Consider the following 17,692-nt stretch of genomic DNA (forward strand, 5'->3'; position numbering starts at 1 on the left):
TTATGAACTATGAATTAATTTTTTTGTATATAATTAAGTATTCTAAATAAAAAACAACTCTTGGATCCCAGATTCAAAACCAGCAAGAGAGATAACAAGAGAGTTTTAAACAACACGTTTGTCTAAATCTCACCTCCTGCTGCACTTAATGAAAGACCTTGCTGCCATTCTGCTATTTTCTGTAATGTGAAGAGTTTCTTGCTAAAAGCCACTCAGTGTCACTCAGTGCTACCAACAAAATTATCAGATGTCGGAATAGAGGACAAGCTCTAAAAACAGCAAAGACGACAAATCAAACAACACATGAGTGACCAATCAGAATCAAGTCAACCTTCAACATCAATCCCACTGCCCATCATCTTTACAAAGCGCACGCAAAATGAGTCAGACCAAACTTTTATTCTTCCCATTTGCTTATCTGCACTTCACCAATCTTTCTGCGCCCCATTCTCTCTCTCTATCATTCCATAGGAAACTACGCACATTTATGAGTCAGTATGAAGAGGTGGCAGCTAAATAGTTGATGACGCTGACCTTGACAGTGTACAAACACTTAGACACACACACACGCACGCAAGCATGCACGCACGCACGCACGCACGCACGCACGCACGCACGCACGCACACACACACACACACACTTGTTTTGGTGGTTTATGAGGACAAATAATTTAATATATTGCACTCTTTATATTGTACATTGGAATCCTGTGGCAAATTTTGAGGGTGAAAAGACTGTTAAGTGTGATTTTAGCTCTTTTGAATTGGGAGGACACAGGACATGTCCTCGTAAACCACCTCAGCATTGTAATACCTAGGTTACACACGTCAAAATACTAATTTGTCCTGTCAACTACCAAAACCAGTACACACACAAATAAAATGCACATGATTATGAATCGTGGGGACATTCCATGGGCATAATGGCTTCTAAGTAGAGTAAGCAGGACTGTTTAATGTGTTTTTTTAACTGGGTGTTTTTATTTCAATAAAATTCAGTTCAATTTCAAGATTCAAGCTTTTTTAAAAAGTAATATCTTATCGCTTACTAAATATAATAAAAATCTGTCATCATTATCTGTCTCACAAATGCAGAATCTATTAACGCAGCACTCTATTCTGTTTACCCTTGCCCAGTAGAGAGCTTTTTATTGCTGTCAATCTTGTTCCAGTAGTGTTTCGTGGTTCATTTTAGTCTTGACTTTTACTTTCTTAAGTCTTTGAACAAAAGCATGTGTTCAGAGAAAGGAAAGAACAACCTTGATTGCTGAACTGAGAGGGTATCTAATCAGAGAGCTTCTCATAAGGGAACGAGAGAGAGAGAGAGAGAGAGAGAGAGAGAGAGAGAGAGAGAGAGAGAGAGAGAGACTCAATGCTAGAGACTACAAGGACATAATTGTCGTCAGTGGTGACATTGACCAAGATCAAATCTCATGCCAGCAGAACACAGGTCTACATTTAGACTGCTTCATTTCACCAGGGTCTCTCACTGTACCCAGGAAAAATCCTACAGACATCTTCACTTTTTTTGCATGTCTGTGTGAAGGCGCATGTAAAGAGCTGAATTTGTGCTATGTAATGGCTAAATATTTATGTACAGCTAATATGTTGCTGAAATACTGGATTACTGAGAGTTTTGAGCAAAGGTTTTATGTACAGCTTGTATTTAAATGAGTTTAGCTGATCCGATCACAAATGGAGGAAGCTACTGGAGTAAATGAGGTCTAAAACATTTGAGCTTGTCAACAGAGTTAGTAGAAAATGAACTTAAACTGCCTTCATATTGTAAACAATTGCTTTCCTATTGTAAATGCTAATGTGGTTGAATGCATTTAAACAAAAATTAAAAAAGTTTCTCTCTAAAAACTAACTATTTCCTTAACATTACATGATATGTCTTTAAAGATGGGGTTATAAAGGGATAGTGAACTCCAAACTAATATGTGTCATTATTTACTCACTCTTTACATGTTCCAAACCTGTTTGAGATTCTTTCTTCTGTTGGACAAAAAGTAAAAAAACTAAACAAAACTGAAAACCTGTAACCATTGACTTCCATTGTATTTGTTTTCCTTACTGTGAAAGTCAATGGTTGCCGGTTGTCTGCTTTCTTCAAAATATCTTTTTTGGTGTTTAACAGAAAAAGAAACCCATAAAGGTTTGGAACCATTTGAGGTAAGTAAATATGCTTCTTAGGTGAACTATGCCTTTAACTTTGTTATATTACATTAATTTAGTTTTAAGATTAAATACTTTTTAAACTTCTTTTACCAGTCTTGATTCAAACACAAACAAGCACAATTAGGTGTTAGGTCAGTGGTGGGCAAACTTTTCAGACCCGTGTGCCACATCAAATTTTGCAATCCAAGTGATGGGCCACATGTCAAACTCTTCAAAAAATAACTTTTATTTATAGTGGCAGTATGCATGGAATATGTAATATCGGACAGAAACATGTCACATCAACACAAAACAGATTTTTTAATAATTATTATTGAGTCAAATTTTCAAGTCAAATTAATTTGCACTGCTATTCGTATTTACTTGTCAATCATCATAAAACAATAAAATAATCCCTTATAAAATATAATAATAATAATAATTTTTACAGTGGAGAACAGAAAAGATATTGTCTGATAGAAAAAAATCTCATATTAACATAAGAATACACATTTAAATAATTCTTAAAGTTTACTATTCAGTCAAATTTACAATCTAATTTGCACCGCTTTTAGAATATACAGATCAATCATCATAGAACTTGATAAAACCACAAACCTTTGATAAAAGAACTTTTTAAAGCGGATGTAAGCATGGAAAATATATTCCATGACAAAAAAATGAAACAGCATTTAACCAGTAATTAGTAAATAATTTGAGTCAAATTGACAACAATCTCATTTGAGATATCATATCATATTAGGGATGTAACGGTATCAGAATTTCACGGTACGGTAATACCTCGGTATGAATGTCACGGTACGGTATTTATTGAATCATTTACAGGAAAAAACAAAACTTATGAAAATACTCCAAAAAAGTGCCAAAAGTGTCAATGACATACAAATTAGTCATCTATCTGTAAGCTTTGAAACAGGAACTTCAATTTTAATAACAAAAAAATATTAAACCATGTAAAAAAATTAAGTTTCAATTTAGTATTGTTGAAAACTCATCACATTCAACATTTAATCAATCACTCACTCACTTAGATATAGATGGGTTTTAAGGAAAATTATCATATAACTATAATCTGGTAAAAGCTGGTATCTCTGGGTATTTACAATGTCCCCTGCAACAGAAAAAACCCTCTCATTTGGGACTGAGGTTTCTGGGACAGAGAGATATGACTTGGCCCAGGTTGACAGCAGAGGGTAACGTTATGCATTGTCTTTCCCCCACTTGAGAGGACAAACCATGAGTGAGATAGAGATCTCATGTCTGCATCAATCTGAACAGTGTGCTGTGTTTCTGCAGTCCCCATGACTGATTATTAGTCCTATTCCCCAACTTGCAGGCACGTGCACACACAGGGCTCAACCTGTGCAGTGCACATGCCCTTTTTAGTCTTGGATAGAAAGTTCCCTTCCAAAATGATCAAAAGTGCCCCTGCGACGCGACATACCCTCCGTCCCCGCTTTACAGTACGCGCGCGACAACACAGCTGATAAGAACTCGTGCGACAACACCACTTTTCAGTACGCGCGTGGCGACAACACCCGCTTTAGGGTTTTCCAGCTCTTTTTCATCCCCACTTCTAGCAGCACACTCCATTTCGCATTACTGGATCTGTAGCGACAACAGACCACAAGGGATTATGGCCAAGCCTGGGCTGATGGGAATTGTAGTTTCCGGTACCTCCCGTTCGCTTCATTCGCCTGAGCAAATTTTCTCAGAAGATCTATAGTTTTACCGAGTCATGCGACTACGGTAATATCGAAAAAAATTAATATTGAGGTATGACGGTATTTACAATACCGTTACATCCCTATATCATATCATATCATATCATGTCATATCATATCATATCATATCATATCATATCATATCATATCATATCATATCATTATTAAATCTATAGTTATTCTCCCGATGACGTCATTTTGTTCCCGGTACTAGGCATGCAGAGTTTAACTGGTTAAACTATGAGATAAAACGGAAGAAGAATCTTAGTCTTTGTTATTCCAAGTCATGTTAATATGAGCGTGTACATGTGAACAGTGAGCCTGGTCCCCTCTTTTCACAAGGGTGTCAAAGTTAGGAGTCTGCTACGGCAAAAACGCGAGGTGCAGTAGAAAGCTGAAACACGAGGCACGCAGGGCGCATAAGCAGCGCAAAAAACCCTCACGGTCATTAGTAAACCATTCAAAAGAGGCACCTCTTAACGCACAAAGTGTGTTAGGTGTGATCGGCCCCTTAGGTTGTATTCTTTAAAAACAGCAATACTTTCTTGGCATATTAAACCTACAGCTTTTTTAAATACCCTGCAAGTTCTGAAAGAGATCAAGTAAAAAAAAAAAAGTAATTAAAAAGTAACACATAAAACATTAACTTTTCATGCAATGCAACTAGTTACTTCTTTTTTTGGGTTTTTACAATTTTTACATTGTAATGCACAACTTTGAAAAGTAACTTACCCCAACACTGCTTATTAATGTCACACAATGTTAAAACTAAAATTAGGTTATTAGATAATAAATAGAGCGCATCCGAATTCCACTCCATATGAAATATTAAGATCTGGCACTTAACTAGTCCCATACTGACAATCGGTTTGCAGTTAGTAAGATTAAACTAAAATTGCAATTATATTTCACATAACTACTTTTTATATATCATTCATCGAATAAACACAGCCTTGGACACACGAGAAATAAGACATCAAATATTCAAAATTAAAAACTTTTGAATGTTTGAATATACCATAAATGGATAACAAAGGGTTTAAAAAAGCAAGGCCGTATGCTAACAATGCAGAAAAAGACAAAAACCAGATGCTAAGTGGAATTATTCTAAGCACAAATCCTCCCTAATTTCAGCATACAATCACAGTGAGTAGTGCAATTCAAACACCTCTCGCTGCCAAAGGATTCAGACAGTTTCTCAAGGGATGTTCTGTTGTCTGGGTTTCTAGTGAGCTTCCTGTTCCTGCAGACCAACAATCCATCTGTTCTTCACAGTCATCTGACTCAAAAAGGAACAAGCTTGCGCTCACAAAGTCAGACTCTCCTCTATTTATCTTTCACACTGGCCTCTAAGCACTTCCTTTAGGAAAACTACACATGGAAATGTGTTGTACAGCTTATGCTGTTTGAGGATGCTTGATAAGAAAAAATGTTTTAAAGCTTTATGATACATGTGTGATAAAATATGTATTAGCACCTACACATAAACAAACTACAATAGCTGTACCTAATGCTGTCTACTGGTATTGACACCCTTGGTAAATATGAGCAAAGATGACTTGGAAAAATAATATTTTGATTGTTTATCCTTCTGTTTGCTTGCTCAGAATATTAACAAAAAAATCTCTTTTTACGATCAGCACAGACTAATTACATTTTTAAAGTATTCCCACTGAAATGTTACATTTTCATTTAGCAATAACTTCCTGTTTCACTATACTGTATATCACTATATGTGCTATTTATATGAGGCAGCACAAAAGGCCAACACCACAAATTAACTTATATTGTTTTGTTCGATTGATGGCGCACTCACTCAATGCGATCTGAACCATTGGCAGGCGCGTTTCCCGATTCGTTTGAGAAGTGTGAGTGCTCTGAATTGGGCTCAGGCATGGTTCAGTTGGCCGGTCCTGGCCCCGTTGGAAGAGGTGTGCCATTGCACAGTTAAGTTGGGCTTTGGCGCGATATGCTTGTAATGGGAGTGCAAATTGCACCTGAGCCCGAAACTGAAGACACAACGTCACTTTTAGGGGACTGCTTCATATTGATTTATTAATCATTCTTAATTTTCAATGAACGCAAACTGTCGTAGTTTATTGAAGATGTAAACCCCTTTCTGCACCTTCAGCAAACCTCCTAATACCTGCAGCACGAAGACTTTTATGATAATTTATGATCTGCTCCTTAATAGTTAAGAAATAGTTTGCTCTGCTCTGTATCTTACATAATAATATTAATAATTAAAATAATAGATCACTTCAATATACATTTGACTACCTCTATAATGGTTCATACCATTGTGAATGCATGTTTGTGCCAGAAATATGAATTCAACAGTTTGAAACCAGCAAATCTAAAGCACCAACAGACAGTGAAAGCGTTTGTTGGTGTCTGTAAAACTAGATGCTTAGTTTGTATTTTATTATATACTGGCTCACATATGAAGGTTAAACAGTAAAATAAAATAAAAAAATATGTGCAATCTTTTATGGTCTTCTATTAATAGGTTCAGGAAAGCAAACATTTCTTTGTTTACTTAATATCATAAATGTCTTTTGATAACCACCTATAATATTCCTCAAATAAACTAGATGTAATTGAATTAAATATATACATTTGGTTCACTGAGGCATAGAGCAAAACTAAAAACTTGACCCCCCTAATAGTCAATGTAAAATTCGCACATTAGTTAGGTCTGCTTCCAAATAAACGATGGTGTGGATCATTTAAAGTATGAATATGATCCGACCGCTATCCACACATTTGCAGAAATCTCTAGCTTGATTTTTCCATCAATGGCGTCTTCAGTTGCTATTCAACCATCAGCCATGCTCTCCAATAAACCACCACTAACAAACCCCACTAAAAAATGTATTGAGAGCTACAGCAAGAGTTTGTTGGTTCTTTTGAAAGCTAAGGGTTGCATGGCAGACTCTATGCTAAGGGAGCAAAAGTATTACTGTTCAATCGATGGCTCACACAGGTGTGAATGTGTTTACTTGCCAAAGGGTGGTGTTCAAGTGAACTGCACCAAACAAGAGAATCAACATCATGTTTGGTCTATAAGCAAGTAACTAACAAACTTTGCTGTAGTGAATACACCCTTATGCATTCACTACAATGGGCAAGACCAAAGAACAGAGCTGCGATTTGTATCAAGAGGTTGTTGACCTTTACAAAATGGGGCATGACTACAAGAAAACACCCAAAGCAAAAACACTAAAAATACCCATTTACACCATGAAGGCAATACTAAGAAACTCCCATCAACTAAGTTGATAATTCAGCCTGACAGATGACGTGTTTGTCTTATCACTGAAACAATTATATTTACTGCAGACAAACAATTGTCCACCAACCAAAGCTGGAGAACTGCAGAAGTTAATTGAGTCTGTGTCTTAAAGTCGACATCATCACATAATGACTTAAAGTTCTGAAAGAAAAAAGCCACTACTCTCATCCAAAAACAAACTCAGGCATATTAAGTTTTACTTCCTGTTAATATTTTGAACATAAGATCAAAAGATTAAACACAGAAGACATTTTCTTCCTAGTGTTATTTGCTCATATTTACTAAGTGTGCCTACATTATCGGACAGAACAGAAGGTTGATGTCAAATCAATGATTCCAAATCAGAATTTTTTGATTTTCAAACGGTGACGTTCTCCAGGATGGAATGATGTGCCCATTTTCGTTGTGGGAAAAGCTGCGCACAAACCTCACAGGCATCTGAAGCCAAAGCTGGCAGGGCACCTGACCATCAGGTCCGAGTGGGTCCATATGGCTGCGTCTACTTTTCGCGTGTCAAAAAAACCCAAGCACATTTCTGCAGAGTAAAACCGTCAGGCAAAGCATGACTCAGAAGCGCTGCTCTGCTTGAGATTGAGAGGCTGAGAATCCTCTGGGCAGCCGGAGACCTTGAGGCTTCCAGCTTGCTGATTAATTTGTGACAGGAAGTCTCTCTAAGTGCCCTGTGTGCAATGCTTTTAATTTATATGTTAATCTGAATTCAGAGTGTAGCAGGCATTTCCAGCGTGGCTTCGTTCCAGAGTCTATCCATTCCGCCACTGAAACAATTTACAAGCATGTTTGGGAATGCAAAGCCATTGGAGATGTTGTTCTTTTTAGGACAGGTAATTTATTTTGAGGAAAATATCTCTTTCTGTACTTGATGGTGAACAAAAACAAATGAACAAAAACTTTTTTATAAAGCACTGATAAATTACAGGAGAGAAAGTTCAGGTAAAATAAAATAGTATGGGGCAGCATGATGGCATAGTGGGTAGCACAATTACCTCACAGCAAGAAGGTCGCTGGTTCGAGCCCCGGCTGGGTATTTTGGCATTTCTGTGTGGAGTTTGCATGTTCTCACTGGGTTTCCTCCGGGTGCTCCGGTTTCCCCCACAAGTCCAAAGACATGCTGTGTAGGTGAATTGGGTAAGCTAAAATTGGCCGTAGTGTGTGTGTGTGAATGAGTGTAAATGGGTATGTATGGATGTCTCCAGGGATGGGTTGTAGCTAAAAGGGTATCCGCTTTTGTCATCGGTCAAAAAAAAGGCGATGGTTGGCCACGCCTACTGGTAGCATCTTTTGTGTTCTTCAAAAACCTATGGGTGATGTCAAAGATACTACGTCAATATTTTTTACAGTCTTTGGTCCATACCTATTCCTTACCCCTAAACCCAATCATAACAATAAAGTCTTCCCAAAATCAGAGCGGAATACTAGTTGGATAACACTCATGTAGAAGCACACAAACCTAGCCCTAAGCTTAAATAAACGTATCCCTTAATTCTGATTGGCTGATTGGAATAGATGTTGATCCAGCAACATGTCCTGCTTGGTGAAATCAGATTAGGGATTGGACCACATATCAATATCCATATATATGTCTTTTCCAGCATAGCAAACTTGCTCAGTATCCATTCAGAATTACTAAAACATTGACCCAGTTATACAATAAAACAGTGTTTCTCAACCACTTTCCTGGAAGACCACCAGCTCTGCGCATTTTCCGTGTCTCCTAAAGCAAAAACGCACCTGATTCAGATCTTTAGCTCATTAGCATAGAATGAAAGACCTGTAATTGGTGTGACAGACAAAAGAGACATCCAATATATGCAGTGTTGGTGGTCTTCCAGGAATGTGGTTGAGAAACACTGCTATAAAGCATGCTTTTTTAGCTACTCATTCGACAACTGCAGATATGTTAAAATGTCAATGCAAAATTCAATGTCGTAATAACAGACTGCCTAATACATGACTCCTCTACATCAATGAAATTGTCTCTACCTTGATTACAAGCCCCAACATCAAACCTCTATTAACAAAACACTGAACGGTTTAATGTTTTAAGTTGTCATTCAGTCTGAGTTTCACACAGAGCGATGAGAAACAGCTTGGCCTGCTCAAAACCAGAATGTGAGGGAGGCTTTGAAGGCAAATTCTCACTGATATTAATGATTTACATACATTTGTATTGCATAATTTACATCTCTTTATTACTTTTTTATTAACTTTTCAAATGCAAAATTGCCACAGTCACATGTATTTCAGAGAAAACTGAACTGAAGATTTGTAGCCCAATTCACTGGACATTTTACTTCAAAACTGCCTCCACGTCGCAAATGTTGAGAAGAAATCAATGCGATATCTGCCACTAACATGCATTTTTTATGAGCCGTTAGATTTACCAGGGCTTCTTTAATCTTTATACTATTTAAACATAAAAAAACAATGTCACAGACATCTTTATCGGTTTCTGAGAAATCTGACCATGCTGTTTAGCACCACTCGCTGGTCATTTCACAAATTATCTGTCATGAAATGTAGAGGCAGCAACATAATATCATTGTTGCAAATGTATTTTTCATGAGCTTGAGTTACTGCACTTGCAATGACTAGAGTAAAACCAATGCATTTTCTTGTCAAAGAGATATTAAAATAGGAACTAAATGAAGTATTCTAATTGTGAAACATCAATCAACTGTCCATTACTCAATGAGCAAGAATTTCAAATTAAAGAGATGAAAGCTTTGAAACAGATCATAAGACAATTAAGTTTGGAGTCTCTGTACTTACGATTAAAAGAAAATGTAACTCTTCCTGAAATCAAAACCCACTGATTTAAAGGGACAGTCATACAAACATGAAAATGACCTCATTTATTCTCTCTCATGTGGTTTTATATATTTATGAGATTATTACTTATGCTGGTTGCTGCCACTCATTGAGTTCTATAGTAGGAAAAAAATGGTACCAGCAACCAGTAATTTTCAAAATATCTTATTTTTTGTTCAACTAAAGAAACAAACACAAATAACAAAGTAAATTATGAAAAATGCTACTTTTTTTGGTGAAATATCCCTTTATGTGCAGTTTTTGCCATTATGCCATTACGCCATTTTACCATGAAATTCTGTAATAAAAGTAATTAAAACTCAAACTGAAGAGAGAATAATGCCAGGGCCAGCAGATGTTCTTACCTGTGACCAGTTCTCTGACTTCCACATCAGAGGTTTTGCGGAGCAGACGGACGAGCGCAGGGATTCCTCCACAGTTCTTCAGAGCAATTTTATTATCATCGTTGGCCTTGCCGTAAACAAGGTTCCTCAGGGCACCACAGGCGCTTCTGTGAACTTCAGCCATCCTGTGATCCAGCAGATCCACTAGCAACTGAATGCCACCCTGCCTCCGTATCTGAGAGAAACAGACAGATACATGATGATGGGGGATGTTATTTCACATTTTCAAGACTTTGTGAGTTTGGGTACAAGGGTAAAACAATTGCCTTTACATGAATAGTAGCATTAACTAGTAAACTCATGACATGAAACATACATGAAAATTACTGGTGAATTGACTGATAAATGCAGGTAAGGAGCTACATGTTGCTAATGGATAAAAATAAAAATAAAAAATAAAAAAAAACATTCTTATTCACTTTGTCATGTAATGTAGCTTATAAGAGACAAACTCTTGCTGCAGAATACATCACCAAAACACAACACTTCACTGTAGGGCTACATGATTAATTGATGGCAGTTTCATGCACATTTTGTCAGTCAAGCCGGCTCTGCAATGAGCTGTAAATTTCCAGCAGCTGCTTTTAGATGGAGCAGCATTTACTGCACAGATCCATAGTTCACTGACAAGCTACGCAAAAATTGTAGATGATTTAATTGGTGCAATTCTAAAATCGAAAATAATAATTTTGTGATTTTGCAGACAGTAGCTTCTCAGTAATATATGTCTCTGTGTTGCTGCTAATGACATGAGTTTAATGCAAAGTCACTTCATAACATCTGTTGAAAGTCCCTCTGAGATCGTTTTGTAGTTGTGTGATTATTAGCCAAGCTGAATCAATAAAGGAAGTTAAATCCTCTGTTTGATTTCCTGGGTCTCTTTTTTGTGACATATCTGCAGTTTCCATGCAAAAGCATCCTCTGACCTTCGAAGAAGATTTACTACTGATCACAGTGCTGTGCTTCTCTAACAAGATGCACATGACAATCCCACAACCACACATTTCAACTACATTTGGATTTATCGTGTAGGCCTACTTCATCGCCAACTTCTTTACAAATATCAGTGTGTGTTCAGTCTTTCCCAGTTTGACGACAAACATGATGTTTCCCATAAGATTCTAATAAAATTGCTCTGATTGTTAAAATAAACATTCAACATCTATCTATCTACCTACCTATCTATCTATCTATCTATCTGTCTGTCTGTCTGTCTGTCTGTCTGTCTGTCTGTCTGTCTGTCTGTCTGTCTGTCTATCTATCTATCTATCTATCTATCTATCTATCTATCTATCTATCTATCTATCTATCTATCTATCTATCTATCTATCTATCTATCTATCTATCTATCTATCTAAATATTCCATCCATCCATCCATCCATCCAGATAGACAGATAGATAGATAGATGAGGCTTTGAAAATGAATTCATATTCTCGTTGTGAACTCATTTTGAACTCTGCATTTGAATGTAACTTCAATTGATCTGGTCAGTGCGAATAGAACAGCTTTGGCCTCAACATCCAGCAAGTCATTTGAAAGTTGACCTTTCTCTTCTGACATTCAGTTGTGCTGCCTCACATAAATTAAAAAAGAAAAAAAAAGACAAACCCAGGGAATTCAGTGTTAAGTCCCACTGAAACAGCTTAGCGTCAGTCCATGAGATCATTTGGAGGATAAATGAACAAACAGTAGGCGCTGAGTCCATAACCAGTGTATTTGAAAAATCAATAGTAAAGGGTGTCTGAGAATGAATCACTCTTCAGACTGTGAGGTGTGAGTAAATCTCTATCAACAGGGCTTTGCTTTTCTACAATAAAGTCAATTAAAGCCAGCCAGGATCTGAGATTGCACTAAAACAAGCCAAGCATTCCTGACAACACTGAAAAACAACACAGATTGACATTTACTCAAGCAATGCAAATTGATAACCAGTGTCATTTTAGTTTATTTATTTATTTTTTTGTATATATAGAAAAACTTATACTGACATTATTTTTACTACAAAACCTTAGTAAAAAAAAAATAAATAAATAAAATAAAATCAATAAAATTATTATAATTATAATAAATAAATGAATAAAATAAAAGTAAAGTAAAAATGTATAATAATAAAATAAAAAAATTTAATCAAATTAAATTAAATAGTTTTTTTTTTTAAATGTTGTGTTGGTGTCTAAATAAAAACATAATTAGTTAAATTACCAAAATAACTAACTTAATCTGTAAAAAAAAAAAAATAATTAATTGAAATAAAAATAAACTTAACTTAATTAAACAAATATAAAACAAAGCCTAGCTAAACTAAAATAATTATATGAATATAATAAAATTTAAATATCAAAAGTAAAATCTAGAAAAGAAATAAATATGAATATATTATATTTCTCTATATACATCAATAACAATAACATTCAGTAGAATAATAGTAAAAAAAAATTGTAGATTTAGAATGACATAAGGCTGAATAAATAACTTTTATTTCAGTCAATCAAATTCACATTACCTTCCTGTGGTGGATGATTCTGTCACAGTTTGGTCTCTTACAGACTAATAAAAGCCAAGCCAAAAATATTTTGAAAGATTTGACATAAAACCATGTGAGCTAAACTATTAAGAGAGAGTCACACCTGCGTCTGTCTGCAGATTCATCAAGCGATTGCACTATGAATTTCTAATTTCCTGTCCTGCTGCCAATTGGCACACACAATACCCTTCTGCATTGGCTTTAGAAGAGCGGCGGAGCAGTTCTGCCAGATGTGCTTCTGAACAGCAGCGTCACAACAGATCAGCAACCTGCCTTCACTTTAACAGCCGCTCCAATGGACATCGCAAACACATCCAGTAGCCCAGTCAAAGAAATATTCTGATTCTTCTTCTTCTTCAAAAAATACTTCTGATTCGGGCTAAAACATATTTTAAATATATGCTAAATATTTTTTATACATTAATATATATTAAAATTTTAAACCCGAAGGGTCATTACATTATTTATTGAAATATTGAAAATATTGAAAATATATTGAAAATTTATTTGGGCGACGCGGTGGCGCAGTAGGTAGTGCTGTCACTAGCTAGAAGGTCGCTGGTTTGAGCCTTGGCTGGGTCAGTTGGTGTTTCAGTGTGGAGTTTGCATGTTCTCCCTGCATTCGTTTGGGTTTCCTCCGGGTGCTCCGGTTTTCCCCACAGTCCAAAGGCATGTGGTACAGGTGAATTGGGTAAGCCAAATTGTACGTAGTGTATGAGTGTGAATGAGTGTGTATGGATGTTTCCCAGGGATGGTTGCGGCTTGAAGGGCATCTGCTGCATAAAAACGTGCTGGATAAGTTGCGGGTTCATTCTGCTGTGGCAATCCCGGATTAATAAAGGGACTAAGTCGACAAGAAAATGAATGAATGAATGAAATATATTTGATTTTATTCTCTATTTAACAAAATATTTCTAAATGTATTTCCAAGTGTATACAAATAGACTTTGAATGGAGAATTAAAGTATACAAACTGAAAAAAGATTAATTGGAGTTACAATTGTTTTTTAAGGTAAGCAATTTATATAGACTAAAATTAAACAAACAAATGATTACTGTTTGAGCTGGGGGATTTTTTACATGCAATTAATGTTGCCTTGACAGAATAATTAAAAAAAAAAAAAAAAAACGACCCCGTGCTGGGCACCGTAATACTAACTCTAGGGGACACAAACGTGCATGGGTCCTTACGCCCGATTCACGTGGGGTATCAGCGTCAACCCTTGATGCTGAAGTTTGATGCTAATGCGACCATCATAGCATTGCCAGCCAATGAAATTAGACCACAAATGGTTACTGTTTGAGCTGGGGGATTTGCATAAAGCAAAGTGATTGACTGACGCTTTCATTGGCGCTTGAAAATTTGAGAAATTCCCAACACAGATTGATCCACAATTCAGTTTAGCAATGCTTGACGTCATGCATTCAAAAGGAATTGGGTGCATTGATGCTAACGCAGTGTATGAATCGGTTATTAGAATTGTCCTACCTAACCTAGATATTCTGATCCCATCTTCTGTGAGTGATATAGTATTTTTTCAAAAAGATTTTTTTCTGATCTGGTTCTGCCCTATATGATAAAAAAACACATTTTAAATATTTTTGCTGTATTTTGTAACTGCGTGGCTCAAACATTTATTTTGCAGATAAAAAAAATATATATCATTTGATGAAATGTATAATTTTATATAAACCAAAATATATTAAAATTGATTTTAGGGCAAGAAAAAAAAAATTCCTATCTTAACAATATTTGTAAGTGTCCATCATTAAAAATGAACAAATGAAGAATTGTATTTGAACTAGTTTAGAGTAAGAGAAATATACTCAATGCTCATATACAAGCTTTTTATTATGTTTAATAATTTTAACAACAAATACAAATTTCCTTCCAATAATGTACTTATATATTAGTTTAAATAAATGTTTAAAAATGTACCAAAAAAAGCAAATGATCAAAAATATATTTTGGCCATTTTTGGTTTACTTCAAAATGTAGTTGAAAATATACATTCTTAATAATAATATATTATTCTCACTAATTTTAAAGACATTCTTTTAATCAGATTGGTTAGATTGTGCTGCATGTACAGCATGAATATTCAAACAACACCTGACAGGAAAACAGGCACGGCTCATCCCGAGAGACAGACAGACATGTGCTTCACACAAAAGTCTGCACTTCATTCATGTGCTGAGATGTGAGAACGCAGCCCCAGTACACACAACATTATATAGAGGAAGTATAATTAATTATTGTGATTGCAGGATGTTTGGAAGCTACAGATGTTTGGAAGCAACAAAACATCAGAGGATTAAAAGCAGGAACTGAGGGGATGTTGACATGCTCTGTCAAAAAAAAAAAAAAAAAACATCTCAGTCTCACCATTCAGATTTCTCCTCAGATTCTTTTTTTTCTTTTCAGAATCTAAAATGCTTTGCAATTGCAATTTACATCTTGCAATTTGAAGAAAAAAAGTGTAGTCATGAGAACCACCCGAATAATTATAATTCTATAAATATAAAGAAAGAAGAGAAGAAAAAAAAAAGAAAATCAGAAGTTTGAGACAGAATTTTTTTCCATTGCAACTTTTTTCAACTTTCAGTATTATGTTTATATCTCACAATTGTGAAAAAAACATTCATCAACTGTGGCTCTCTTTTATAATTGTAAAACAATGAAATCTAAATAAATAGCAAGATATAAACTTTGATGTTTATATCTGATGTTTTGATGACTTTTATCTGGTCATTTTTACTTTATATTTCTCAATTCGATGTAAACAATTAAAAAAAAAATCGTTCTTTCTCAGAATTGAATCTTTGCATATCTCACAATTACAATATACACTCACCAGCCACTTTATTAGGTACACCTTACTGCCAGGTTGAACCCCCTTATGCCTTCAGAATTGCTTTAATCCTTTGTGACATAAATTCAATAAGGTACTGGAAAAATTCCTCAGAGATTTTTGTCCATATTGACATGACAGCATCACACAGTTGCTGCAGATGTATTGTCTGCACATCCATGATGTGAATCTCCACAATCCTCAATTGGCACTAATAGGCCTAAAGTGTGCCAAGAAAATACCCCTCACACCATTACATAACCACCACCAGCCTGAACCGTTGATACAATGCAGGATGAATCCATGCTTTCATGTTGTTAATGCGTAATCTGAAATCTGACCCTACCGTTCGAATGTCGCAGCAGAAATCGAGGCTCATTAGACCAGGCAACATTTTCCATTCTTCTATTTGGTGAACCTGTGTAAATTGCAGCCTTAGTTTCCTTTTCTTAGCTGACAGGAGTGGTACCCGGTGTGGTCCTTTGCTGCTATAGCCCAGCCCCATCCGCTTCAAGGTTTGTTGTGTTATGCATTCAGAGATGCTCTTCTGCAGAGCTCAGTTGTAACGAGTGGTTTCTATCAGCTCGAACCAGTCTGGCCATTCTCCTCTGACTTCTGGCATCAACAAGGTGTTTGCGTCCACAGAACTGCCACTCACTGGATATTTTCTCTTTTTTGGGCCATTGTTTGTAAACCTTAGACAGAGTTGTGTGTGAAAATCTCAGTAGATCAGCAGTTTATGAAATACTCAGACCAGCCCGTCTGTCACCAAAAACCATTCCACGTTTAAAGTCGCTGCCGACTTTCAGAGTTGCTGTCATGTGACTGGCCAGTTGGACAGGTGTACCTAATAAAGTAGCCGGTGAGTGTATATCCCTAATCCCTGTATAGCCTAATAACTTACAAGATATAATCAAAACTACAAACAGAAAGATGTAAACATACAACTTTGCAACTACTGCAACTCCTTATCTCACAGTATATCAACTATTTTCTCTCTGAATTGGCCAGGAAAAGTCAGAATTATAAGATAAAATTGAAATAACAAAATAAATTGTCTTTTTTTTTTGCAAACAGGCTTCCACATACTTAAGTTTTAATTAATGCTGCAAAATAGAGTTTATTATTACTGTTCATGTCCCTGTGTATACAAGTGCTGAAGTGAAATTCAGATTTTGTAATAGACATTTGGTTTTCAACACACACTTTAATAAGGGGTTGACCAATCACAACAGACTGGGTTAATTGACCAATCAAAGCAGATAAGATTCTGTGAAGGGCGAGGTGTTGAGAAACCGGATCCTTGAACAAACCATTTCAGGCATGTTGAGAAAAGAACAGGTGTATTTTTTGGCCAAAAAATAATAATAATAAAATAAAAAATTCAATGGATGCAGAACCCTTAAAGCAGCATAATAGAGGCACTTTAGCATGGTCCTGAAGCAGTGGAGATGCTGAGATATTCAATTAGAGGCATGAGCGAGCTGTGCGGAAGTGCTTGCTCTCAACTCTACAGTGCATGTGCAAATGGATATTGACGGATTAGATTTTCCCCCTCAAAAGGGCTGATAAAGCTGAACTTTAGCCAGAGGCGGGTTGCACAGGAGACAGACCTGGGCTGCTTTGCCGGAGCCGCCTGCTATAAATAGTGGCCAGCTGAGGACGAGAAAGAGCTGCCTTTGCATTTGGCCAGTGGTTCAGCAGGAAGACCATAAACATCAGAGCTCGGGCTGTCTGGCTGAAATGCTGCGCTCATCAGTATTCAGCTCACCTCTGCTGCATGCGGGAGATACTGCTCTGTCATCTGATAGCCCTTCTCCTCTCTACCGCTTCAGTGTGTGTGTGTGTGTGTTTGTGTGTCTAGTTCCTGTCTGGCTAAAG

At 36.3% G+C, this 17,692-nt stretch overlaps 1 protein-coding gene across 11 annotated transcripts in view; it reads right to left on the reverse strand.

Moving 5' to 3' along the window:
* ctnnd2a (catenin (cadherin-associated protein), delta 2a) overlaps window positions 1–17,692 on the reverse strand; it is a 579,694-nt gene that overhangs the window by 142,731 nt on the left and 419,271 nt on the right. For all 11 annotated transcript variants that reach the window (XM_073940674.1, XM_068217203.2, XM_073940678.1 and 8 more), the window contains one exon: window positions 10,395–10,608. In XM_073940674.1, the coding sequence (XP_073796775.1) occupies window positions 10,395–10,608 (214 nt within the window). The remainder of the gene's footprint in view (window positions 1–10,394; window positions 10,609–17,692) is intronic.

Source organism: Danio rerio, chromosome 24, assembly GCF_049306965.1.
Source record: "Danio rerio strain Tuebingen ecotype United States chromosome 24, GRCz12tu, whole genome shotgun sequence".
Taxonomy (NCBI): domain Eukaryota; kingdom Metazoa; phylum Chordata; class Actinopteri; order Cypriniformes; family Danionidae; genus Danio; species Danio rerio.